At 53.9% G+C, this 27,260-nt stretch overlaps 2 protein-coding genes across 5 annotated transcripts; both read left to right on the top strand.

Moving 5' to 3' along the window:
- Positions 1-3,986: 3,986 nt before the first annotated feature.
- TMEM109 (transmembrane protein 109) lies at positions 3,987-12,699 on the top strand. 3 transcript variants are annotated; one of them, XM_055415834.2, is made up of 4 exons: positions 3,987-4,144; positions 9,441-9,685; positions 10,592-10,694; positions 11,118-12,699. In XM_055415834.2, exons 2-4 carry the CDS (start codon positions 9,449-9,451, stop codon positions 11,507-11,509), a joined length of 732 nt encoding a protein of 243 aa, XP_055271809.1. In that variant the 5' UTR covers positions 3,987-4,144; positions 9,441-9,448; the 3' UTR covers positions 11,510-12,699. The 3 variants fall into 3 exon arrangements, with proteins under 3 accessions (XP_055271809.1, XP_055271811.1, XP_055271810.1); XM_055415836.2 differs by lacking the exon at positions 3,987-4,144 and adding an exon at positions 4,368-4,598; XM_055415835.2 differs by lacking the exon at positions 3,987-4,144 and adding an exon at positions 5,841-5,989.
- A 142-nt stretch (positions 12,700-12,841) lies between these two features.
- TMEM132A (transmembrane protein 132A) lies at positions 12,842-27,258 on the top strand. Of its 2 annotated transcripts, none has more exons than XM_055415832.2 (11): positions 12,842-13,923; positions 16,485-16,699; positions 16,907-17,125; positions 18,033-18,364; positions 20,091-20,240; positions 21,246-21,441; positions 21,525-21,668; positions 23,164-23,366; positions 24,667-24,943; positions 25,348-25,539; positions 25,959-27,258. In XM_055415832.2, exons 1-11 carry the CDS (start codon positions 13,824-13,826, stop codon positions 27,024-27,026), a joined length of 3,096 nt encoding a protein of 1,031 aa, XP_055271807.1. In that variant the 5' UTR covers positions 12,842-13,823; the 3' UTR covers positions 27,027-27,258. The 2 variants fall into 2 exon arrangements, with proteins under 2 accessions (XP_055271807.1, XP_055271806.1); XM_055415831.2 differs by having other exon boundaries at positions 21,243-21,441.
- Positions 27,259-27,260: the final 2 nt, after the last annotated feature.

Here is a 27,260-nt window from a genome sequence, read left to right as displayed (position 1 = left end):
ATACCAGGCTATAGTGAGTGAAGTGAAGTGAAGTCGCTCAGTCGTGTCCGACTCTCTGTGACCCCATGGACTGTAGCCCACCAGGCTCCTCCGTCCATGGGATTCTCCAGGCAATAGTACTGGAGTGGATTGCCACTTCCTTCTCCAACCAGGCTATAGTCATTTAAATTTAAAGGCTTCCTTATGGTGGGAACAATTAAATTATACTAGGGTTAATGAGCTTAGTAACATTAGGAAATTGGGCTGAGTGCCTTGTGAACAACATCAACTTATCATTACCCTCAAAAATAGCGATTGGTATGGAACAGATGGGTCAGGTGACCAGGGCTCACATCCAATGGAGGTTCTTGGTTTAAATGCTAACTTAAGGGACTTCCCTGGTGGTCCAGTAGCTAAGACTCCACACTTTCAATGTAGGGGACCAGGGTTCTGTTTCTAGTCGGGGACCTAGACCCCACATGCTGCAACTAAGAATTTGTATGCCAAAACTAAAGATCCCTCACTCCACAACTAAGACTCGGTGTGGGCAAATAAATACATTTAAAACTCCTTACTTAAGACTTTTAAAAATGCTACTAACTGTACTACCTGTATTCTGCTTACTCTACAAGATTGTTGTTTTTCATATTATCCAAAGTGCAACTGAGATTCTGACAAATATTTTGATGACTAAGCAGTTTGAAACAGTTGACCAAATATACAGCTGTTTAGTCCTTAGGTCGTGTCCGACTCCTTGCGACTCCATAGACTCAGTGCACCAGGCTCCTCTGTCCATGGAATCCTCCAGGCAAGAATACTGGAGTGGGTTGCCATTTCCTTCTCCAGGAGATTTTCCCAACCCAGGAATTGAACCTAGATCTCCTGAGTCACTTGCATTGGCAGGCAGATTCTTTCCCGCTGAACCACCAGGGAAGCCCTGACCAAATTTATAGTTCTATATAAAATTAAAATAATTGTAATAATGCAACTCTGGACAGAGAAGCCTGGCATGCTGCAGTCCATGGGGTCACAAAGAGTCAGACACCACTTAGTGACTGAACAATAGTGTAACTCTAGATATGGGAAGAGACAACAAAAGGGAATCGTTTCCTGAAACATAGCAGACTAGTGAGACAAGTGGTTCAGATACTTTTATGGCTACTATTAACAGGGACATTAATAAGGGAATCCTCACCTGACCTAGGAATAAGCCTTCCTGGCACCATGGGACAATTTGGTTATGAAATGCCTCCGAAACCTTGGTTAAATTTAGGACCACAAGGAGGCACTGTAAAACAAGGAATGTCACTCACCATACAATTTCACAAATCTACTAGATTAAGTCCTCAATGGAGAAGGCAATGGCAAGCCACTCCAGTACTCTTGCCTAGAAAATCCCATGGATGGAGGAGCCTGGTAGGCTGCAGTCGGTGGGGTCGCTAAGGGTCGGACACGACTGAGCGACTTCACTTTCACTTTTCACTTTCACACATTGGAGAAGGAAATGGCAACCCACTCCAGTGTTCTTGCCTGGAGAATCCCAGGGATGGGGGAGCCTGGTGGGCTTCCGTCTATGGGGTCACACAGAGTCGGACACGACTGAAGTGACTTAGCAGCAACTGACCTACAATACACCCTGAAAGAAATTCAGGTTGAAGAACAGGGTGAGCCACTGTACTTTGAGAAAACAGGCAAAACAGACCTTTAGATAGCTAGATATGATAGGAACATTTTTTGTGACCCCCAATTCTTGCATTTTCCCATACTTAGAAAAGCATTAAAATCATGAACTGAGATACCTGTTCCTCTCGACTAGCAGTAACCTTCTACCAAGATGTATGCTGGATTGCACACACCGCTTACCAAAGTTACAGATATACTGGCCTTTCCCCTACCTTTAGGGAGTAGTTCCTCAGAGCTATGGAAGGCAGAATTAAAAAGCTGATTCAGGGAGGAAGGGGGAAAAATAGATTTCTGTTTTAGAGTGTTGAGTTTCAGAACTGTTTCAGGAATATCAAAGGGGAACTTACCTATATAAAAGCATTTGGACAGCAACTTAAATTTAAAAAACAAAAAACTCCACTTACTTCATCGGAAAAAGTTCATTCCACTTATTTCCTTGAATCTCCATACCTGCTAAGAAGTGGAGATATATATTATGATCTTCTGATGTCATCCAAAAATCTTGGCTTTCTCTGCTCACTGAAGCCAAATAAAATATGGAGACAAGGTTTAGAGGAAATAGAAAGGTGACTTCTTCAATCCTCAGGTGGAGGAGGGGAGACACAGCAGGCTTCTGCCTCAGCACTGAGCCTCCCTTCCTTGAGAAATCAGGGGATTATATAGGTGAGGGCGCACAGTCAAGGGTCAGTGACAAGGAACAAAGGTGTAAGGATCTTATATTCGTCTTCCTCTTGCACTGTTTCAAAAACAGTTATAGGATGGAGTCAAGCAGCCTGTTAGTTGGGTCCGTTGTCTTTCCTGAATTGTACTGGAGCTTTCCCCTGGTGACTCAGTTGGTAAAGAATCTGGCTGCAATGCAGGAGACCCAGGTTTGATCCCTGGGTCAGGAAGTTCCCCTGGAGGAGGAAATTGCAATCCACTCCAGTATTCTTGCCTGGAAAATCCCATGGACAGAGGAGCCCATAGGGCTATGACCCATAGGATCGCAAAGAGTTCCAACTGACAGGACGGAACGAATTTTGCATGCATGCATGCACTGACTACAGACAGAAACATTCAAAGTAAAACAAAGTGCTCAGAAAAGGGCAAGAGAAAAAAAAGAAAACTTTTTCTTTTTTCTCACTGAAACACTTTTAGTACTTTATAGAATTAAAAAACAAATTTCAGCCAAATACATTTCAAATATCTAATTAGTTATAGAAGATTCATAAATTAGGCAGCATCCCGTATCTCCAAAGGGCTATAGTAAAGGAACGGTTTTCAAACGCAGGACATGGAATCCATACATAGAAGAAAAGATTAGGCGTGAAAGTGAAAAGTCCCGTAGTCCTGTCCAACTCTTTGAGACCCCATGGACTATACAGTCCATGGAATTTTCCAGGCCAGGATACTGCGGTGGGTAGCCTTTCCGTTGTCCAGGGGATCTTCCCAACCCAGGTCTCCCGCATTGCAGGCATAGGTAACATATTTTATGGGGAACGGAAGGTATGACAGATTATCTCAGCTTCCTTTGGGGACAACAGAGAGCCCGTGTGACAGATTGCCTCATTGGTGCTGACCAAAAAATTCCTGACTAATTTATTAAGACTACATTTCTGGGTGAGGTTGAAATTTAAGCTACGACAGGTATTAACTCCCGGATTAGGGACTTGTCCTAACAATAAGTGACTCCATTTCTAGCCTACAGTTTTCTTTCAAACAATAGTAAAGTTGAAATAAGGACATCGAGAGAGATGAAGTGACCTGCCAGAATAACAAAGCAGGCAAAAGACCTCTTCATTCCCAGTCCCGCGACGTTCTCCCTCACAGTGCTGCCTTTGGGATTGAAATGGGTCTGGAAGTTAGTGCCCTTCCCTCTCTAAAACTGAGACAACATGTATGAACCATCTGCAGAGTTAAGGTGTGGAAATGCTCTCAGAGGGAATGGATGCATTTTCCCGGTTGAGCGCCTCTTACTGCTCCTCTAACACCCTTTTCCCTTTGTGTCTTTTAAACCCGAAAATTTTTTTCAAAAGACCAGGTGCGCTCAGGCTCCTCTTTCTTAGAACTACATTTCCCACAATGCCTCAGGAAGCCTCACGTAGCTGGAGAACTACAATGCCCGAAATGCCAAGAGTTTTTTGTTTCTTTTTTTTTTTTAGAGGCGGATAAACTTCCACTCCAAATTAGAAAATGAAGTTTACCCATTCTATAGCCCAGATATAGTCACTTTCCCCTTTCCTGCCAAAGACTTCCGTTCCCAGCTCGAACTTCCGACTCCATTATTCTCCCGGTGGGAATGCCTGGGATAAATACGCAAGCGGAGAGTGGAGCGCATGCGCTGACCGGCACCAGGTTTGGGCCTTTTGGACCGCCCGCAGGTCCGGGCGCGTCCCGCCTTGCGCGTGCGCAGACGCTAAACCAACGCCCCAGAGTTGAGGCGCGGGTGCAGTGCCGCGTTTTAGTGAAGTCGCACGTGAAGAGCAACTGTGGCCAGAGCCCGGTGAGTGCACGCTGCGACCGGGGCTCGGGGGCTGCACGCGGGGCTGGGTGGCGGCGGCCGCTACAGGTGGGAGCCCGGCGGCCGCGAGGCCTGGCGAGCGCCCGTGGGGAGGGGTCCGAAGTCGCGCGGCGGGCAGTCTTAATTGTGGACCTGGATCCTCGTTGCTATGCAACAGGGGGCGTCGTTACTAAGTAACAGGGGAGGCGCGCATTTCCGGGGAGAAGAGAGTTCGCGGTGCTGCTCCAAGGTCCGGTCGAGGACACGCGGCTGTCAGGTTTGCGGGACGAGGCCAGCGCTGAGCCCCTCGACCCCGACTCCCGCCTACGACTCGGCTTCCCGCGGCTTCGCTCCGAGCCCTTTGGGGGTACCCCGAACCCCTGGGCCGCGCCGCGTCCCTTGCCGGCGACGTCACCCAGCAGCCTTGGCAGGGGACACGCTGTTCGAAATAGCACAGGCATGCCACTGACACCCTGTCTCGGGGAGGCCGGGCCCTGGGGAAGGCGCCGTGCGCATGGGAAGCTGCCCCTTTGCTCGTCGCCCTGCCCCCAAACAGTTGCTGGGCAGCAGCTGTTAGGGGTTTCGCGGGGGCTGCCCCCAGCTGCCAGGACGCTGACTTCATACTCCCGAGTAGCGGCTTCACCCGGGCTAGGAGCTTCCTTTCCACGCAGCTGTGCGTTTCGAGTGGTCGCTGCATATTTGGATCAACTTTAAAATAGTTCTCTCTGTACCTCTCCATGGCTCTCCGTTGCCATGCGCACCGCTTCTTGGCGGGCTTCTAACACTCATTTAACAAGCTTTTATTAGTCATTGTTCTGTGCTAGGCGCTGGGGATTCCAAGGAAGGTTAGCTGTCAAGTCTGAAGGGGAGGTGCTCAAAATCTATTGGGGAAGTCAGGCATAAAAACTGCTAAATTATGCTACAATGCAATGAGTGGTAAATTGGCAATTTGTGGGCTACAACTTTCCTATAGATGTTTATAGTTTACACAGTTCTTGTAGAAACATGTTAATTACTTGCATTAACTCTTAACCTCATTTGATCCCATTTTAGATTTGAGGAGACTGAAACTCAGGTTAAGTAATAAGGTAGAAGGTAATGGCTTCTAAATTTTATTTTTTTTGGCCACGCTGCAGTACATGTGGGATCTTAGTTCCCTGGTCAGGGATTGAGCCCACAGCCCCCGCACTGGAAGCATGGAGTGTTAACTACTAGACTGCCAGGGGAGTCCAGTGTGTGGCAGAACTGGGACAGAAAAGTCTAGAGTTCTTTGTACACTGCTGCATTTTGGGGTCTTTGCCCGAACAGTAGACTTTCTCCTGTGCTGCTGATCATTTGTGGCAGCTGTCCTGTTATGCATCAGAAATCCCCAAGAAGCTCTGAACACAAAAGCCTGAACCTGATTCTGGGGGGAGGCCCAGTAAAGAAGCCCCCTGGGCTGGAGGGTGCAGGTGGGACAGACACTCCAGCTTGAGGAGGCTTAAGCCCTTCTCATGGCAACCACAATTGAGAACTGCGGCTCCATGGGGGCAGTTTCTACGATGATGGGGAAATCAGGACCAGCAGAAGGCACAAAATCAGCTGCCCCTCCTGCCGCGTTGTGATTTATAGTGCGAGAGGAAGCGACCAGGAGGAAGGAGCCTTGGCAGGGAGTCTGGGGACCGCCCCACCCTACCCTCTTAGCAAACCACAGCTAAACATATAGTGCCTTCTCACTACCACAGTTAAATGAAGCAGTTTCCCCAGTTCAGCCTGTCCCTGCCCGAGCCATATTGCTGCTGCCTAAACAAAAGTGGCAGGTCTAGTCCTGGCTTTTTGCTGCAGAACCATGACCTGTGAGCCCAGCAGGTGGGTCATCTTCTAGTGGGTGGTCTCCTTGTGGGAGTCTGGGTGTCCTCTGTCTGTGAGGTGGTTGATTTGGGGGCAGAACTTTAAGCTCCTTGAGGGCAGTGACCATGTCTTAGTGAGGCAGGGTGGGTGGGGTGTGGAAGGAGCAAAAGGGCACGGTTTAGACCCTGGGTTCTGGAGTCAGGTCTCTGTCCTGCTGTGTGAACTTGAGCAACACTTGATCTCTCTAAGCCATAGTTTTCTGAGTAAATGTGGAGAAATAGCAGTCTCTTATAAGATTGTTGTGTACTTAAATGAGATGGTGAAAGAACAAGCGCTTTGTAAATTATAAAGTGACACACACACACACACAATTTGTTGTTGTTGAGTGCCTGCTATTTGCTGAGACATTTAAGACATCCTTCCTCTCAGAGCTCACGGCTGCTGCAGCCCCTGACTCCCATGGCTTCTTTTTATCAAAAGTATTTGGTTGGGATGAAGTGAGGAGGTATCATGGTGATGGGTTAGACCCTTGCTGAAGGAGAAATGAGGAGGAATCCTGTTGAAGAAAACAGTTTGAAGAGAAAGGGAAAAGTAAAAGTGTGAGTTATGTCCAACTCTCTGCGACCCCATGGACTGTAGCCTGCCAGGCTCCTCTGTCCATGGGATTCTCCAGGTAAGAATACTGGAGTGGGTAGCCAGTCCCTTTTCCAGGGGAATCTTCCCAACCCAGGGATCGAACCCAGGTCTCCTACATTGCAGGCAGATTCTTTACCATCTGAGCCACCAGGGAAACCTTTGAAAAAAGGGAGTAGCCAGTAATCTCCTTTCTTATCTGCAAAGGGCTCACTCCAGAATCGGGTTAGATTTGGTTTCAGGTACATTTCCGAAGGTTGACTGACAGGCAGTGCCAGCCTCATTGTGGAAAGTTTATTTCAAGGTCCCCCAAGTCTCCTCGGATTTCCAGGTGGCTCAGTGGTAAAGAATCCGCCTGCCAATGCAGGAGATATAGGAGCCATGGGTTCGATCCCCTGGGTCAGGAAGAACCCGTGGAGGAGGAAATGGCAACCTGCTCCAGTATTCTTGCCTGGAGAATCCCATGGACAGAGGAGCCTGGCGGGCTACAGTCCATGAGTTCACAAAGAGTCAGACACGACTGAGCGATTGAGCACACACAACTCCCCTGGACTGGAGCAAATGGCTGCTTGAAAGTTGAGGCTTCCAGGTGGGGGTGGGGGGGGGAGCAATTCACGTCGCCTTGACCTTCTAGATAGGAGGAGACGTCATCGGATCCCTCCGGATGGAGGTCCTTGGATATAGAATCCAACCCAAGATAGCAACCCTGCTCGTTAAGTCCGCAGTGTGGTCATGACCCAGATAGACCAGGAACTGACCTGTGCTTTCCTCATCTCTGACCACGGGCAGGCAGGAACCATCTGGTTTTTGATTTGTGCCAGAAAAAGAGTAGAAGGCTTCCCAACCCGAGGTTGTTCCCTCTGAACTGCCTGTTTTGCTGCCTGCCTGATCCTACAGGTCTCAGGAGGGATTTAGAGCAGCTGTTTCTGTGCCAGAAAGTGCCCCAAATGTGATATTTTTATAACCGGTTCTTGGACCCTCCTTCCCACTAAACAAGAATGAGAATATCTTCTCCTCCTCCTTGATTTCTAGCTGACTACCTGAGGGCCCTGGTAGCTACAGAAACTTCAAACACCTGACTGCTCCTGCCTCAGGGGCCTGGCTAAGCCTCTGCTCCTCAGGTCTACATCTCCAACACTCCCAGGAGCTGCAGGTTCATTTCTGAGCCTGGAAGAGAACAGGGAATTTGCCGGTGCTGTTTCACTTTTCTCAAGCACAGTAGCAAATAGAAGTTGGAACTGAAAACGTTTTTCTTGACTAAATCCACTGGTACTTCAATGAGTACTTATTGGGTCTTAACTTGCCTACAGCATCACATTACAGAGGAGATCAGAGCATAAAACACAAAGCAGTTAAGTGAATTATCACCAGTAATTCATGGAGTGGATTGGTAGATGCCAAGTCTATTTTAGCTCATGAATAATCTCTTGTGTGACTTTCCAAATCACTTGTGAGATTTAAGTTGGAGAGGATACAGCACGGTGGTATATGCGAGGGTGCTGATATCATGTGCATGCATGCTAAGTTGCTTCAGTGTCCAACTCTTTGTGATCCCACAGACTGTAGCCCGCTACGCTCCTCTGTCTATGGGGTTCTCCCAGAAAGAATACAGGACTGAGTTGACATGCCCGCCTCCAGGGGATCTTCCCAACCCAGGGATAAAATCCGTGTCTCCTTGTCTCCTGCTCTGCAGTCAGATTCTTTCCCGCTGAGCCACCAGGGAAGCCCGATGTCAGGTGTACCTGAATTCAAATTCTGGCTCACCTACTTAGTACTTATCCTTCCTCAGTTTCTTCATTAGTTAAATGGGGGATAAGAACAGTACCTACCTAATGGGTTGTTGTGAGGATTAAATGAGATAGGTGGCCCATGGTTTAACTTTTTATTATTAATAATATTGTTCCTTAAAAGTTGTGCTTTAATTCTTTGCCTCCGTTAGGGGCTGGGGAGTTGAGGTCCTTCAGTGTGAGTGGATCTTGACTTTTCACAGTGGAATCCTCTGGGGCGCTTTTGCAGGTTGAAGCCCGGGCCATATTCACTGTGACATCAGAACCTCCTGTCTTAGGGCAGAGGCATCAGTAGTTTGGGAAGCTTCCAGATGTTTCCAGTGAGCAACAACAGTTGTGATCCACCTTCACTTCTTTGATTTAGAAGAAGTTTGGGTCCAAATCCTGGCCTTTCTCCTTAGTCCCAGTGACCTTGGGCAGATGCTTAAGTCCTAAGTCTCAGTCTCTCCTCTCTGCCCAGAGGATAAGGACCATCTCACATGATACTCCTGGAGAACAAATGGCCTGTGTACAGTGTGTTCTTGTGTATTTGAGCACCCAACCAAGCATGTTTCTTTACGTCTTTATATAGTGGTAATCCTGAGTGCAATTTTTAAGTTTGAAATATATATATATATTTTAAGTTTAAAAAAAATATATATATATATTAGCTTTATCTAAAGTAGATTATAACCTCCTTGGGGACAAAGCTTTATAGTCTGATAGTTTTTTTTGTTTTTAATGCCCAAAGCACCTAATACACAAAGGCAGGCCTTCAGGTTTTCAGAACTGGAGTAAGCCTCAGAGAAATCTTCTCATCCACCTTAAGGCGCTGACTTATACTTACTGGTTTATTCATACGCAAACAGTAAAGAATGGGAAGGAGGAACCTGTGAATCAGATGGTTGTGCCCAGCTGAGGTTTAAAGTCTTGGTTCTGCGTTTCAACTAACAGGGAGGGGCGGAGGAGGGTGAGGGCCGAGGAGGGTGCTGGGGCAAGTCACGCCCAGGACAGTGGGTTTCTCTGCCAGTTTGGGCCCTCGCTCATGCCGTGCTTCTCAACCCTGACAGATCCAGCCATGGCAGTCTCAGGCAGCAGTTCGCCATGGGGCAAGCATCTGTTCAAAGTCATCCTGATGGTGCTCATGGCCCTCCTGCTCCTGCACTCAGCGTCTTCCCAGTCACATCGAGACTTCGTGACTCCAGGCCAGCAGAAGAGGGAGGCCCCGGTTGATCTCTTGAGCCAGATTGGTCGCTCTGTGCGGGAAACCTTGGATGCCTGGATTGGGGCAGAGACCATGCACCTGGTTTCCGAGGTAAGGAGGGTGTTCCCTGCTGTGATTGCACACGTTGAGGACAGAGGAGCCATTATTCACAGCCACCCATCTTGACTCCACATCCTCTGTATCATAATCCGTGGGGGCAGAGAGCTCCCCAGTTCCACAGAATGAAGCCAGACAGCCCCTGCCTTTTATACTGCCTTTGTTTCGTTCCTACCCCAGAGCCTTTGGCTCCACCCCCATCTTTCCCTTATCCCTACCCTTTCTTGCCAGAAAGACTGGGAAATGAGCCATCTTTGTAAAGCTATGTCACTGGTGACTATGTGTCTGACTGTGGTCTAAATCTAACCTAAAGTCTTAAATTGGCCAAATATCAAGACCTGAGTCCATTCTTTCACCTGGAGAGTGGGGAATGGGGATGACTCAGGGCCTTAAGGCAGGGCTGTCTCTTCTACCTAGTGGCATCCCAAGCATGTTGCCGCATACTTTTGATAGGTCTTATTGAATACCTGAAACAAAGATCTTACCATTTATAAGATCCATAATACAGAAGAGCCGATTGACTTCATTGTCAGTGAAACATCCTAGCCCTTCAGGGATGCTGCTTACCAGACCTTCAATCCTTGGGAGGCTAGGAGGACCCCCCCACCAAATTTTACAGGGTGACTGCTTCAGGGATTTGATGATTACCCCACATACCCACGTTCACCCACTATCACCACCAAAGTATTTGAGCACATCAGTTGAATTAGGGCCCCAGTGTCGTGGGTTCCAGCTCAGGAAGGAGAAATGGCCCGTCCCCATGCACTGGAAGGTGGCTGGAAGGGACCCCTCGGCCAGGCCAAGAAGCAGGTGGAGGCGTTTTTGGCCTGTGGTGGTGAGGCTCGGAGGAGAAGAACATCATTAATTATGGACTCATCTTGTGCCCTCCTCTTCCCACAGACCTTGGCGCAGATAATGTGGGCCATCTCGTCAGCCATCTCTGTGGCCTTCTTCGCACTGTCTGGGATCGCTGCTCAGTTGCTGAACGCCTTGGGGCTAGAAGGTGAGTGGCAGAGAACTGGTTAGGTCAGCTGGAGCTCAGCGTGTCACTTCCTGTTTGTGAGAGTTTATCTTTTCAAGGTCTAGACTTTTCCCTAGCTGTTTAACTCCTCCCAGGTCTCTCTAGAGGCAAGCCTAAGAGCAGGCTACTAACCGTGGCATCACGCTAAGCCATAGTGTCTTTTCTAACCAGCACCCACAGAGGCTCACTCCCATTTCATAGATGCAACAGACTCAACCAAGGGAAGGAGTCTGCCCACAGTCAGCTGGACCCAATGCTGGAATTTAAGCTCCATGACCCGAGCGGAAAGGACTTTTCCTTGGCTAAGGGGGTTTGGCTCTTCCCCTTTTTATTGGTCTTCGACAGCACTCCCCACTCCCTTCACCGTGCCAGGGTGACTGATTCTATGACTCTCTCTCCTTCCAGGAGATCACCTCACCCAGGGCCTGAAGCTCAGCCCCAGCCAAGTCCAGACCTTCCTCCTATGGGGAGCAGGTGCCCTGGTTGCCTACTGGCTGCTGTCGGTGCTCCTTGGCTTGATCTTGGCCTTGCTGGGGCGGATCCTGTGGGGCCTGAAGCTTGCCCTCTTCCTGGCCGCCTTTGTGGCCCTGGTGAGGTCTGTGCCCGACCCCTCCACCCGGGCGCTGCTCCTCCTGGCCTTGCTGACCCTCTATGCCCTGCTGAGCCGGCTCACTGGCACCCGCGCCTCAGGGGCCCAGCTGGAGGCCAAGGTGCGGGGGCTGGAACGCCAGGTGGAGGAGCTGCGCTGGCGGCAGAGGCGAGCAGTCAAGGGGCCCCGGAACGTGGAGGAGGAGTGAGATGGTTGCCAGACACCGCCCCCTGCATCATACCAAAGAGCTGAGCTGCTTTTGGGTCGCACAACCCTCCTTCCAGCCCCCTGCTCCTTTCTCGCCCTGTCTCTGAACCTTTCAGACTTTTCTCTCTGCAGCCCCCTTAGCCGAGAGAGGAAGACCATCCCCCGACTTGTCCTCAGGGGCCCTGTCCTCTGAGGTTCTCTTGTCTGGGCTTGGTTCTCCCCACTCTTTCTCTGCTCCCAGCCTGTCTTAGCAGGGCAGGTGGTTGGCGGGGGGCTCCTGCCAGCTTCTGCACCCGCTCTCAGCGAACGCCCCGATCACTGCCGATGGCCTCCATGACTCAGCCATGACTTGCCTTCCTCCGGTGCATTTCCCTCCTGTCCTTCTCTACCTCCCCCTTTGCCAAGTCCCCTGCTTCCATCCTTGTTTGTCTTCTCCTCCCAGCCCTGTACTCCAACCAAATACCAGTCCCTCAAGGCGTGCTCCTGTCCCTTTGATTGCCAGGTGGTGGGTAGGGGAGAGGCAGGGCCTATGGGGCCTTGAGGGCAAACAGAAGGGAAGTTCCCACTTGGGGCCGGGGCTGGAACATACCTTGAGTCTGTTACAAGTGCCTTAATCCGAGCCAGCGGGGTCCTCCGTTTGCCTGCTGCTGCCATACTGTATGTAAGAAACTGCCCTGTGGCTGCTTTGTGTCAAGAGGAAAGTGGTTTCTTTCGGATTCTTGATTCCACTTCAGCCAGAGCAAAAGATGACTGCTTTGTAGGCTTGTGCCTGCAAGTAGGACCCTGCGATGGCTGTGAGATACCCCGTGGGGGTTTCAGAGACCCCGAAGGAGGACTCATCTTCCTGTCTGCACAGCTCCAGGCGGTTCTCCATCTCTCTCTGTCACTGCCACCGAGGAGTCGCTGATCAGCGGCCCAGGAGGAGCGCAGCACAGACAGCAGAGATGTATCACACAGCCCCCTCTCATGCTCTGCTGCTGAGATGTCCCTACTGGGGGAGCCACTCATTTCTTCCTCCAAGGCTCTGGTGGAGGTGGGTGGCCTCCTCTGCCAGGCCCTGCACATGATGTGAAGAGTAAAAAAATGCCCAGTTTTTACTGTTGAGGTTGAAATGGAATCACAGCTGCAGTGATATATATATATATTTTTATCGGCGCTTGATTGGTTTTAAATAAAGTGCACGCTATTTTATTATCTCTTTCCGGATAAAATGTATTTGCTAAAAGTCTGGCTTGCCTTGATTGCTCCCTCTTGAGCTAAACTCATTTCTACAGAGCTGCTCAGTTTCTGCAGGTGCCGAATAAGGGAAAGGGAGTGAGAAAGAAAGCTGGTACCAGGGACCCTTCCTGCCCTGGCTGTGAGGAATGGAATGAGGAGGACACGCCCCATTCCCAGACTTCCTGGGATTGACCAGCTTGAGAGAATAGTGTGCCTGTAGGGGAGGAGGGATGGGACCACTTCCATCCCTGTGTGCAGGAGCAGTAAAGGCTGGCCCCCAGCCAGAGAGAGACTGGCTTGTCCTCCCTGCATCCCCACCATGGTTCTCAACCCAGCCCATGGAATGGATCAGTTATTTCATGGAGGGGCCCTGGTGTGGGTTTTCCTTTTTAAACTGCCCAGGAAAGGCTAATGTGCAGCCAGGTGCCCCGCTCTAGACCACTCACTCCCAACACTGCTTGGTGGAGGAGGCTGGGCCAGGAGACTGGACCTGGGAGGCGGGCCATCCCCGTGGGGCAGAGAGCAGCCCTCACACTTCTAGGCCCACAGGCTTCCCGCAGGGATGGGGCTGCATGCACCCAGGCAGTGGTCCCCTGGCCCTATGGGCTCCCTTTCATCCCCTCTCCACGCCTGAGCTCGGTTCCTTATATCCCTGAATTCTGGTTCTGGTGTCAGATGCCTTTACAGGTGAGCTGCTTGTGGAGTGGGGATGAAGCAGAGGACGTGGCTCTTTCCTCCATGATCAGGAGCTTCCCAGAGAGGGAGCGAACGGAACACTTCGTCCTGTCCCTTGGCACAGCCAGATCAATCCCCAGGGAAGTGGCCCTCTGGCCAGCCTCTAGCACGGAGGCGCGCAGGGTGGGATCCGCGGGGCACTAGGACCCAGCGGGGCCGAGGGGCAGCCCGCGAGCCGTGCTCGCTCCCTCCCACCCTCCTGCTCCAGCTCCGGCTCCTGCTCCATTGTCTGGGAGCTGCAGCCGCGGGGCGGGCGGACCCGCGGACTGGCGGGCAGCACCGGGGACTCACTCGGCCGGGAGATGCCGCGCGGACCGCGGCCACCTGAGCCGCCCGCCTAGTCCCCGCCTTCCGTGGGAAGGATGTGCGCCTGGATGGCGGGGCGCGCGGCGGCGGCTCCCCGGGGGCCCCGCAGCCCCTGGCTCTGCCTCCTGATGGCCTTCGCCCTGGACATCGTGAGAGGTCAGCGGGAGGGACGGGGCGGGGCAAGGGGCAGCCGGGCCCAGAGCGAGGCCGGGGACGAGGGATGCTCGGGAGCCGGCAGTCTACGAGTTCTGGGAAGAAACCCCGAGCGGGGTCGCCCGGCAGCGTGCCCTGAGGGTGGCGAGGTCTCACCCCCCGGGATCTGGCGCCCAGCCGCGCGCCTCTGTTGCTTCCCTCACTTGCATAACCTGGCAATTCCTTCCTGGTCCAGGACCAGCGCGGTCCCCGGGCTCTCGCGCGTCATCCTCCCACCCTCGCTGAGTCCCCGCACCTTCCGCGAGCTTCCCCTCCAGCCGGGATGTCTAACCTGGTTGCCCCCTGCCCCGCACGCACCAACCCCCTAATTGGCCGTCCAGAGAGCTGTAGCCCTGTGGCTCCCAGCCCCCTCCCCTCTGCCCAGGACCTGAGAGACCCTCACTGCCTTCCCCCTGCGCAGAGGAGCTCTCTGACCTTGGAGTCTCCAGGGGTTGCCCCGTCCGTGCCTTTCTGAATATGGGGATCCCTGGAGGAGGGGCAGAGCCTCCCCTGGACCCCGGGAGTGGGAGTCAGACTGGCCCTGGCTTGGACTGAGGCAGCTAGGTGGATGATGCCAGAGAGAGTGGGAGATAGTGAAGACATTTTCTGCCCCTGCCCCCCTCCCTCACAAGAGAGCTGAACTCTGAGTGATGGGAGTCCGTGGGAGTCAGGCCACAAGAGTATGTTGTAATTATCCAGGCAGTGGAGTAGACCAGAGGACTAGAAGCCAGGGTCTGACCCCAGGGAGCCACAGTCACTCACCTGTTACACTTGGGGAGGGAGGAGTGAAGCTTCTTACCACAGGCTGCTTGGTGGGGAGGGTCTTGAAGGAGGTTGAAACCATCCAGTCCCCCAGCCCAGCAGTGGGGCTGAGAGTGAACTGGCTCTAGGGCTCCTTTCAGCCACCTGCTCCCCTCCCTGGGGACCCAGCGGGAGCCCTAATAACCCCTCACACTGAGAGAAGAGGAAAGGCTTGTCACATCTATTATGCAGCAGCAACAACCTCTCCTCCAGACAGTGTGCCACGGTTTACAAAGCCCTCCCCTGGCTACAGTGTCACTAAATGTTCCTTCTACAGGTGAGGAGCATACTGACCCAAGCTTCATCAGAGTTAGGAAGTAAATGCAGGTCTCCAGGCTCCCAGAGGGCTTCCCTTGTGGCTCAGCTGGTAAAGAATCCTCCTGCCATGCTGGAGCCCTGGGTTTGATCGCTGGGTTGGGAAGATCCCCTGGAGAAGGGAAAGGCTACCCACTCCAGTATTCTGGCCTGGAGAATTCCATGGACTATAGTCCATGGGATCGAAAAGAGTCAGACACGACTGAGGGACTTTCACTTCAGGTTCCCAGACCATCCTCTCCAGGAATCAGGGATTCTGGGATGAGTGTGACAAGCCCCCTGGTCAACAGACAGGAAAACTAATCAGAGGAGGCAGCCAGGGTGAGAGGGCAAGCAATCAAGGAGGGCTTCCTAAAGAAGGAGGCAACATTCACTCTTGGCCCTGAAGGAGGAGGGAGGTGAGGACAAGAGACCTGCAGTCTAGGGAGTGAAGCCCGCAGGGCACAGTAGAAAGCAGCCCAGGGTGGAGAGAGGGGGAGGGTGGAGAGACAGGGTGTGTAATGGTTGGTGGCTGGGCTCTTTGACTCCCAACTCCACCACGCTCCAGCTATGGAACCCCAGGCGAGTCCCTGAACCTCTCAACTTCACTTTCTACAACCATAAAATGGCATTAATAGTAATAAACCTAGTTCTCAGAGCTATTACAGAACACGGAAACGTTAACATACGCACAGCATTCAAAATAGTAACTTGCACTCAGTTAACTTTCAAAAAATTATTATTAGGGCTAGCTAGTAGTCAGCTGATACAACCCAGATATGCTCTGAGGGGTCCTTTGCCCTTTTGAGTGTTGAATACTTTGACTCCCTCCCCAGGCTTACATATGGTTCCTGCCTCCTCCCCCGTTCTGGGCTTGTACTTCAAGCCAGTTGGAATGGGGTAGAAAGGAGAAAGTTTGAGAAACCAGTGCAAGGTTGCCATGGTGATGGTACAGTGCAGCGAGGGTGGATGCCCAGCCAAGTCTGGCCAAGGACCCAGGGGGCAGAGGAAGGGTCTCTAATTCTACAAAGCTCACCTCGTCACCATCTTTTATTATCACATGGACCCTGTCTGGGAAGCGCTTGGTGTCACACAAATGCCTTGGTGTCAGAGGCAGGTAGGTAGAGGGCAGGAGTGGGAGGGGGAAGAGGAGACATTGAGAAGGCTCTGCTGGTGGGAGGAAGGCCTGGGTCTGTGGAAGGCAGAAGGAGTGACTCAGAAGCTGGCAGTCAGTCCTGGATGGAGATTCAAATCCAAGCCCCAATTACCTGTAAAATGGGGAGACTCCCCCTTCCAACATCCTGGGAGAATAGGACTCACAACCCTTTTCTTCCTCCACTGCCCATGACTGCTGTGCCCTGGGACAAAGCTGGGTTCAGCCCCTGCCCGCTTTGAAGCTGCCACCACCCCTACCCCTTCTCCCTCCTTAGTGGACTGTGACCAGGACCCCCTGGACCAAGTCTACCTGCCGGCAGCCCTGGGACTCCTGGATGCCCCTGAGCACTTCCGTGTGCAGCAGGTGGGCCGCTACCCCCCTGCCAACTCCTCTCTGGGCTCCCGATCTGAGACCTTTCTGCTCCTGCAGCCCTGGCCCAGGGCCCAGCCACTTCTCCGGGCCTCCTACCCACCCTTCGCCACTCAGCAGGTAAGGAGGTGCCACCAGAGTCTGCTGGGCTACTGGGACTCAGAGCCGAGGTCTGCTGTGTGTGGCTCAGGGCCCTTCCACAGCCCTAGCCACGCTCCCCCTTTTCCAGAGGGGGAGAAGGAGACCCATCAAGGCTCTCTCTTACTAGCCTGAGGTTTCGCTTCCCCCCACCCCCTGCTTTGTTGAACACTCTTGTTCTCCCTCCAGGTGGTCCCTCCTCGGGTCACTGAGCCACACCAACGGCCAGTCCCATGGGACGTGAGGGCCGTGTCAGTGGAAGCGGCCGTGACTCCAGCAGAGCCCCACGCCCGTGTCCTCTTCCACCTCAGAGGGCAGGATTGGCCCCCAGGGCCTGGCAGCCTGCCCTGTGCCTGGCTCCATGCCACACACCCAGCAGGCACTGCTCACCGAGCCTGCCGCTTCCAGGTGAGTGGGGGCCCCATCTGGGTTGGCCTTGCTGCTGTGCCGGCCAGAGGGTGATCCCAGAATAGGAAAGAGGGGACTCACCAATTCTGGGAGGTTTGGGGGTCACAGACCACCTGATTCCATTCCTGTTCTGCTAGCTCTTACAAGGCTCTGTTATTTGGGGCCCCTTGAGGAGTTCAGTGCATTGTACATGACTTTGGGCAAGTAACTCAATCTCTCTGAGGCTCAGTTTCTTCATCAGTAAAGTGACATAATAGCAATTCTTACCTCATATGGAGCTGGAATAAAGAAATGAGATGAGGACTTCCCTGGTGGTCCAGTGGTTAAGACTCTGCCCTTCTAATGCAGGAGGCACAGGTTTGATTCTTGGTCGGGGAACTAGGATCCCACATGCTGTGAAGCATGGTGCAGCCAAAACAAAACAGAAATAGTAATTTAAAAAAAAAGAATAAATGAGATGGATGCAAGAATAGCTTTCGGCACAATGCCTGGCACAAGAGCAATCCCTCAGCGAGTATTTATATTATTGTTAGTATTGCTTTATTGTTGCACTTTCCCCTCTTTGGCAGCCTAGCACGGAATTCCACTGGAGAGAAGTATTCTGTGGGCTGTGGATTCTGAGAAGCCTGAGCTGTAGTCAGGGCAGACCCGGGGCATGATCGGGGGAGGTGTTGGGGCTGGTTCACTTTGGAATAAGAATGTTCCCAAAGGTAGAAAAATGGCCGACGGGACGCGTTCTAAGACCTAGCCTGTCACGTCACCAGCTGGCTGCGTCACCTGCTTGCATCTCTGGCCCATGCTGGCCCTGTGTTTGTGGACCCCTCCAGCTCTGGGTTTCCTGCCAGAGGATGGGTGCTTGGGGCTCCCCTCCCCCACCACGCCGACCATGGCTGTTGTGTCTTGGCAGCCATCCCTGGGCGCCTGCGTGGTGGAGCTGGAGTTCCCTTCGCACTGGTTCTCCCAGGGCTCAGCCACCCGGGCAGAGCTGGCCTACACGCTGGAGCCAGCAGCTGAGGGTCCTGGGGGCTGTGGCCCCAGCGGGGAGGAAGACCCCGGGGAGCAGGCCCTCCCAGTGGGCAGTGTGGAGCTGCGCCCAGCGGACCCCCCACAGCACCAAGAGGTGCCCCTGGATGAGGCAGTGACTCTGCGGGTGCCTGATGTGCCTGTGAGGCCTGGCCAGCTCTTCAGCGCCGCCCTCCTGCTTCGGCACAACTTCACAGCCAGCGTCCTAACCCTGCGGTGAGCTGCGCGTGTCCCTGGGGACGGGTCAGAGGCAGGGAACTTCTGCAGGAAGACTGGGCCAGTGCCCCCTCTTCTTGGGGTCCTTATGGAACCCCTGACCTCTGCAGAACATGGATCCATGAAACCCCCTCCAGGCTAGACACTGGTAGCAGGCAGGACCTCGAACTTGGAGTTGGAAGTAGGAAGCTCCCCTCCCCCCAGCACTTTTCTGAGACTCCTTGGTCCAGTGGGGTTAACGTTGCCCACAAGGCAATTGTGTCTCCAGGGAGGGGAAACAGGAAGAGGACTTAGAAACTGGGAAGTGCGGTCCCTGGGGGTGGTTAATGCTTGGATGCCCCAGGAGAAGTTCTTGCCCCAGTCCCATTCATGTACATCTTTTCCTGCTGGCCACCCTCACCACGGTACTTAGCCTTTGGACAGAGTTGGTTCCTTCCCATAGAAAGGCCCTCCTTTTCATGTCCCTTTCTTTAGGAAGTCCTCCCCACTCTTCCCTAGCCATTCCCCCACCCCACTGTTACTGTTTGTGTGTCCCACTCCTGTGTCTCTTCCTCTCTTCTGCTTACTGGCACCATCGTTAGATCTTTCCTAGACTCTTAAAAGATGCCAAGCCCTCTGTCTCCACTCTGGAGCTCAGGATAGAGCAAGGCCTGGTCCCCCACCCCACCCCCGACTCCACGCCCCGCCCTGAGGGACCCCTAGTGGTGGGGAAGGGGGCTGCATGGACATGGACTGGATCATACTGTACCCAGCTCTGCAGGGGCAGGGGTTAGAGGGTGGAGGCAGGGAAAATTCATCCTGTCACCAGGAAATCTTTTTAAAGAAAATGGTATCTGTGTTGCTGAAGGCTTGAAGAATGAACAGGTGAAGACAGGAAGGGCAGGGACTTCCCTGGTGGTCCAGTGGCTAAGACTTCGTGTTCCCAAAGTAGGGGACCTGGGTTCCATCCCTGGTCAGGTAACTAGATCACTCATGCCACAAATAAAAGAGATCACAGGCTGAAACTAAAGATTCCACATGCCGCAATGAAGATTGAAGATCCTTCATGCTACAGCCAAGACCCTGCTGTGCTGTGCTTAGTCACTCAGTCATGTCCAACTCTTTGCAACCCCATGGACTATAGCCAGCTAGGCTCCTCTGTCCATGGGGATTCTCCAGGCAAGAATACTGGAGTGGGTTGCCATGCCCTCCACCAGGGGATCTTCCCAACCTAGGGATAGAACCCAGGTCTCCCACATTGCAGGTGGATTCTTTACCATTTGAGCCACCAGGGAAGCCCAACTAAGACCCAGTGCAGCCTAAATAAATAAAAATTTTTAAAAAAAGAAAGGAAGGAAGGAAGGAAGGGCAGACCAGGCTGAAGGCACAGCCTGAGCAAAGGCTGAGAGGCAGAAAGGGGCATGGTGGATGTGTACTTTGGGAGCAGCTGAAGCTAAGGGCGCAAGGGAGAGATGTCATAACCAAAGGAGAAACTGGACCAACCCTAGAGGGCCTCAGATGCCAGGCTCAGACTTGACCTTGTGGACCGTGGGGAGTCATCAGTGCTCTGTGAATGAGGAGAGCTGTGTGACAGACAGGACCTGCACTGAGACGGGTCCCCCTGGGTTGGAGGGTGGGGAGGAGAAGATTCAGACCAGAGCTCTTTATTTTCCTGCTCCAATCCAGCCCACACTTCAGCACATACCACCCCACCCCTGACAAATTGTACCTATGTCCCCTCCCCCAGGATCAAGGTAAAGAAGGGGCTGCACGTGACGGCTGCCCGCCTAGCCCAGCCCACCCTCTGGACTGCCAAGCTGGACCGCTTCAAGGGCTCCAAGCACCACACCACGCTCATCACCTGCCATCGAGTCGGGCCAGTGGAGCCAAATTCCAGGTGGGTACTTTCTTCCCACGAGGGGTAGCGTGGGGGAAGGATGGTCCTATAGTGCAAGTGGGCAGATTTATGTGGCTGAAGGGGAGGAGGTTGCCATGCGGCCCCCCATATTCACATGAAGACAGGCACAAGAGCAGTCTCCTTCAAGGATGCAGCACAGAACAGATATCTTTCACTCAGCTACTATTTACCCATCTTTTGGCACATGCCAGGTACAGTGTCTGTGAGTCTTATTCCAGGTGACATCAACCTGTCCTGGCCACAGCCCTCATAGCCACTACCCCACCTCCTACTCCCACTAATGCATCCATTTTTCCAGGCTGTTAATATTTCCCCCAAAGCCCAGCTGCAGTTCTTATATACTTATGAACTCTTCTTATTCATGCCCTGCGTCTGGATCAAGGCCTTGGACTTTGTAGCCTCTGTTTGAATTCTAGTTCTGACACTTTTTGGATAAATATCTTAGGCAAGCCAGTGAAGCCCACCTCCCCCATTCCCACCCCAGCCTCTGCTTCCTCACCTGTAAAATGGACATAACAATGCACCACTTATAGTCTATGAAAATAAGGTACCACACAGCAAGTTTCTAGGCCCGTTTCTGGCACATAGTAGGTGCTTGATCAAAGGAAGCTGTGAGGTTCTTTATAATTCAGGGGTCGAGTGCCAGTCCTGGGACTTGGAAGTGAATCTTCCTCCTTGGTGTTTTATGCCACCCTGACGGTTATGGAAGGCAGAGGTTAGCAAGCCCCTCAGGGGTTGGTAAAGTGACTACTTGGATCTTGAGCAGATAAGAACTGGGACTCTGGAGCTAGGATGCTTGGGTTTCATCCCAGCTCTGCCACTTTTCACTGCATGACCTTGGGCAAGTTATATAACCTCTGTACCTCAGTCTCCTCATCTGTAAAATGGGGATAATCATAGGACTGACCTCACCAAGACAGGAAGTGTTCATGACAACACCTGACTGCTAGCAAGCACTGAGATTCTCTCTCTTCTGGCCAGCAGCCCCCTTGAACTGTCCGAGTTCCTGTGGGTGGACTTTTTGGTGGAGAATGGCACTAGTGGGGGCGTGGCGGTCACTCGCCCTGTCACCTGGCAGCTGGAGTACCCAGGCCAGGCCCCCGAAGCAGAGAAGGACAAAATGGTGTGGGAGATCCTGGTGTCAGAGCGGGACATAAGAGCCCTCGTCCCACTGGCCAAGGTAAGGGGTCTGCAGCTCTTCCCGGCCAGGCTGGGGTCAAGTGAGGTGGAGAGCTTGGGACTGAGTTTCTCCTGCACCCCCAGGCTGAGGAGCTCGTGAACACAGCACCGTTGACTGGAGTGCCGCGGCGTGTCCCTGTGCGCCTTGTCACCGTGGACAGTGGCGGAGCTCTGGTGGAGGTGACAGAGCACATCGGCTGCGAGTCGGCCAACACACAGGTCCTGCAGGTGAGTGGCACGTGGGAGCTGTACCTGCTTGATGCACACACAGAGTTCCTCCCTCCCCAGTCAGGTCCCCAAGAGAACAGCTTCTTTTTCTTTTTTTCAATCTTTTGGCCATGCTGCACGGCATGTGGGATCTTAGTTCCCTGGCCAGGAACTGAACCTGTGGCCCCTGCATTGGCAGCGTGGAGTGTTAACCACTGGACCACCAAGGGAATCCCAGAGAGCAGCTTCTTCTTGATACCAGGGACCTCACGAGGGGAACCACCGCTTTGGTCCCACCAACTCTCTCCAGAGTCAAGTGGGAGCTGTACCACCCCAAAGCCCCCAATTCAGGCATTTTCCCATTCATTACTGCAGTGACAGATGAACTGACATGGGAGGGTTAAGAGCATGTACTTTACAGCGGGAGAGTTTTCGTTTGAAACCCATCTTTGTTATCAACTATCTATGTGACCGTGGGCAAGTCTCAGCCTCTCTGAGCCTCCATTTCCTAAGCTTTAAAATGAAAATATATCTTAGGAATGTGGTAAAAATTAAAGCACTCTGAGAGGGACTTCCCGGGTGGCCCAGTGGTTAAGACTTCTCTTTGCAATGCAGGGGGTATGGGTTTGATCCCTGGTCAGGGAGCCAAGATCCCACATGCCTCCTGGCCAAAAAACCAAAATATAAAACAGAAGCAGGATTGTAACAAATTCAATAAAATGGTCCACATCAAAAAAGAAAAAAAAAAAAGGCACTTCTAGGACTGTATGCAGCAAAGCAGGGGCTGAAACACCAGCAGCTATTGCTGTTATATTTGCTGTCGTTGTTCAGTTGCTCAGTTGTGTCCAACTCTCTGCCACCCCATGGTCGGTAGCACACTGGGCTTCCCTGCCCTTCACTATCTCCCAGAGTTCGCTCACTCATGTCTATTGAATCAATGATGCCATCCAACCATCTCATCCTCTGTTGTAGAATGATAAAATAATGACAACTATCATTATCGGAGCCTTGAAATAATCTGTGAGGTTAAAAAAAAAAAAAGGCAAGGCAACATTCCCCAATCAAAGTTCTAAGAGGGGTAAGCCCAGAGGCTTTACTTCCTAAATCCTGGCCTGAGAAGGTGTCCTTTGCTACCTGTGCCAGGTAGCATTACCTAAGTGGTTCCTACCTGAGAGTCCTTGGGTGGATAGACCTGCCTTGCTCTCAGCCTTTGTCTACCAAAGCACTAATGAGGAGCCAAACTTGTGCATTCAAACCCTTACCTGCTGAGGGAAAGATTTTGTTGTATGCAAAAAGCCAGTCCCCAACAGCCCTAGGTAAACTCAGGGAAGGGCAATACCTCCCTGGGCAATGGATCTTGGCTGCATGGGAAAATCTCAGGGAAGCCATACCTTACAGTAGAATACAGAATGAATTTCAGCCTTACCCTTTCTTATGGGCAGGAATCAGGAATACTCTCTGGTCTGCACCTGTCTGCTGTGACTAAGCCCACCCCCTGCCCTCTGCCCTTCTACAGGTGTCCGAGGCCTGTGATGCTGTGTTTGTGTCTGGCAAGGAGAGCCGGGGCGCTCGGGGGGTGCGGGTGGATTTCTGGTGGCGCCGGCTGCGGGCCTCGCTGCGGATGACCGTGTGGGCCCCGCTGTTGCCCCTGCGTATCGAAGTGACTGACACCACCCTCGAGCAGGTCCGGGGCTGGAGGGTACCTGGCCCAGCGGAAGGGTGAGTGGAGCCCTGGGGAAGCTGGCTGGCCTTGGCGAAGTCCCTCTGGGACTGAGCGTGCGGGGAGAGGGGCGGGATACCGCCATAAACCTGGAGTGTGAAAAACTGCCCTGTGGTCTGTGGTTCCTTCTGCCCCGCCTGCCCTTCACACAGTCTCTGACCGCTGTTTGTAGCTGCTGACATCCACTCCTCTCCTCCTTCCCTGCCTCTAATAGTACATGTCATTCTAACATACCGTGTGATCAGGTTAATCTTGTTTGTGGTCTGACTATCCCCCTCCGCACTCCTCCTCCCCTCGAAGGTGAGGGCTTTGTTCCATTCCCTGCTGTGTCCTCAAGATAGCACCTAGCTCAGGAACTATTGAGGGGATTCCCCCAGAGCCCAAGGATGAGGGGGTCTCAGGCCTCAGGAATCTGTCCTCCCAGGCCCTCCAGAGATGGAGCACTCGTAGGTCTCCTCCAATAACAGAGCGTCTCCTCGCCTCAGTTCATTTCAGTAGCTCAGTTGTGTCCCTCTCTTTGCAATCCCATGGACTGCAGCATGCCGGGCCTCCCTGTCCATCACCAATTCCTGGAGCTTACTCAAACTCATGTCCATTGAGTCGGTGATGCCATCCAACCATCTCATCCTCTGTCGTCCCCCTCTCCTCCCGCCTTCAATCTTTCCCAGCATCAGGGTCTTTTCAAATGAGTCAGTTCTTCGCATCAGATGGCCAAAATATTGGAATTCCAGCTTCAACATCAGTCCTTCCAATGAATTTTCAGGACAGATTTCCTTTAGGATGGACTGGTTGGATCTCCTTGCAGTCCAGAGGACTCTCAAGAGTCTTCTCCAACACCACAGTTCAAAAGCATCAATTCTTCGACGCTCAGCTTTCTTTATAATCCAACTCTTACATCCATACATGACTACTGGAAAAACCATAGCCTTGACTAGAGGGACCTTTGTTGGCAAAGTAATGCCTCTGGTTTTTAATATGCTGTCTAGGTTGGTCATAACTTTTCTTCCAAGGAGTAAGCATCTTTTAATTTGATGGCTGCAGTCACCATCTGCAGTGGTTTTGGAGCCCCCCAAAATAAAGTCTGTCACTGTTTCCCCTCGCCTCACGCATAGTCAGAGTTCCAATTAGGAACTAGAGGGGACTGGGGCGGGCGCCAGCAGGTGGAAGGACCTGATCACTGAGGCGCGACGATAACCTGCCCCCCACCTGGAGGCGGGGCCTCTCGTGGGCGGGGCCCTCGTCCCCCGAGGGGGCGGGGCTCGCGCTGACGCCCCTCCCCCGGGCCGCCCCTTCCCTCAGGGCGCCGGAGCCCGAGGCCGCGGGGGTCGAGGAGGCCGAGCGGCGAGCCCGCGGCTGCCGCCTGCAGTACCAGCGCGCCGGCGTGCGCTTCCTCGTCCCCTTCGCGGCCCATCCGCTGGACGGCGGCCGCCGCCTCACCCATCTGCTCGGCCCGGACTGGCTGCTGGACGTGTCCCACCTCGTGGCGCCGCACGCCCGCGTGCAAGACCCGCGCGTAGCCTCGCTGGAGGGAGGCCGGGTCCTGGTGGGCCGGGAGCCCGGTGTCACCTCCATCGAGGTGAGCAGACGCCCCCAAAAGGGTGTGTGGAGATGACTCCCAGAATATTAATGGGCAGGTGCGAAGAGTGTCGGAACGGCCCAGAGTGCACCTGGGGAAGTTTGAGCCCGGGGAGCGGGGGATCGGGTCAGAATAGGGCGGCCGTGTAATACGGCCGAAGTCTGCCAAGTATGAAGGGCAGGGGTTGGGTGTGTGGGGCTTAGGTCTTGCGAGAGGAGGGAACTGTCCCTTAGGAGTGGGATTGTGGTCCAAGTATATATAGGGTGTGTGGTTTGGGTGCAGAAGGTGGAAAAGCTGCCTAGCTCATAAACCAGAACCCTCTGTAGGGGTGCTGGGCTCTTCGAATAGAGAGGCTGACTATGAACGATAACTCTCCCCCACTTCCAACTCCCTCTCCCCCTCAGGTGCGCTCCCCATTGTCTGACTCCATCCTCGGGGAGCAGGCGCTGGCTGTGACAGATGACAAGGTCTCCGTGCTGGAGCTGCGGGTGCAGCCGGTGATGGGCATCTCACTGGCCCTAAGCCGGGGCACTGCCCACCCCGGGGAGGTCACAGCCACGTGCTGGGCGCAGTCTGCCCTTCCTGCCCCAAAGCAGGTGACACGCTGCGGGGTCAGGGGGTTGAGGTCAACATCTCCAGCTGGGGGTTGATAACCAGAGGGATGGGAGGTACCTCCACCCTTCACCTCAGGGTTTTCAGGATGAGGACGGACTCCCTGTAAGGTAGTGAGCACCCTGCGGCTGGCGGTGATCAAGCAGTGGCTGGCTGGAGTGTGACAATGGGAGGTTATTAGAGGGCTCTAACTGAGGACCCTCCCGATGACTCAGACCCCAGGGCCGAGTAGCAGACAGGTGATTGACGCATGTCCCCTCTCTTCCTGTGTCTTGTCCCTCTCTGTCTGTTTCCTCTCTGGTCTCTTCTCTTCCATGTGGCCTGTGTCCGTGGGAGTGGTCTGTGTGTGCATGCGTGCGTGCCTGCCCTCGCATGTCTCTGCCCGTGTCTGTGTGCCCCACAGGAGGTGGCCCTCTCCCTGTGGCTGTCCTTCTCTGACCACACCCTGGCCCCCGCCGAGCTCTACGACCACCATGACCTGGGACTGTCCGTCTCGGCCGAGGAGCCCGGTGCCGTGCTGCCAGCTGAGGAGCAGGGTGCCCAACTCCGGGTGGTGGTGAGTGGGGCGGGCACCGAGGGGCTGCCCCTGCATGTGGCTCTGCACCCCCCGGAGCCCTGCCGCCGCGGCCGCCACCGTGTGCCCCTGGCCTCCGGCACTGCCTGGCTGGGGCTGCCCCCTGCTCCCACCTCAGCCCCTGCCCTCCCATCCAGCCCAGCTCGGAGCTCATCGCCAGCCCCAGGGGCCAGTGTGGGTGGAGGACAGTGGGCAGCAGGCAGCTTTGGGGGCGGCAGGGATGTGAGGGGCAAGTTCGAGCAGACGGAGGAGGAGGCTGGGAAGGAGGCGGCAGAAGCTAGGGAGGAGGAGGAGGAAGAGGGAGAGGAGGAGATGGTCCCCGCCCCTCAGCGGGTCACAGACCTAGAGCTGGGCATGTATGCCCTGCTGGGCATCTTCTGTCTGGCCATCCTCATCTTCCTGGTCAATGGTGTGGTCTTCGTGCTGCGCTACCAGCGCAAGGAGCCTCCCGACGGTGCCGCTGACCCTGCCTCCCCCCAGCCCCACAACTGGGTCTGGCTGGGCACCGACCAGGAAGAACTGAGTCGCCAGCTGGACCGGCAGTCCCCTGGCCCGCCCAAGGGGGAGGGGGGCTGCCCCTGCGAGAGTGGGGGAGGAGGGGAGGCCCTGACCCTGGCCCAGGCCCAGGCCCAGGCCCAGGCCCCTGCTGGGGGCACCGCCAACTCCTCGGGCACCCTGGCCAGGAAGGAAGCTGGGGGACGGAGGAAGCGCGTGGAGTTTGTGACGTTTGCGCCAGTGCCCCCGGCCCAGCTGCCCGAGGAGCCGGTGGGGGCTCCGGCCGTGCAGTCCATCCTGGTGGCGGGCGAGGAGGACATCCGCTGGGTGTGTGAGGACATGGGGCTGAAGGACCCCGAGGAGCTGCGCAGCTACATGGAGCGGATCCGGGGCAGCTCCTGACCCTCCCAGCCTGCCTGGCCCGGCGCCGTGGGCCTCCAGCCCCGACAGCCTCCCGCTCATCCTCTGGTGCTTGTTGATCCGAGTCCCTGCCTGGTCCCTCGCCGGGACTCCCACCCAGGCCCCCTCTGTCCTGCCCCTTGTCATGGACCGTGGTCATGAGGAAGGGCTCGTGGCCCTTATTTATGAGAACCATTTCATCCTAACGTCGGAATAAACTGAGAAGGAAACTCTAGC

This window comes from Moschus berezovskii, chromosome 25 (genome assembly GCF_049115385.1).
Source record: "Moschus berezovskii isolate FMDL1 chromosome 25, NW_MosBer_1.0, whole genome shotgun sequence".
Classification (NCBI taxonomy): domain Eukaryota; kingdom Metazoa; phylum Chordata; class Mammalia; order Artiodactyla; family Moschidae; genus Moschus; species Moschus berezovskii.
This window is presented reverse-complemented; position numbering and strand designations above follow the sequence as displayed.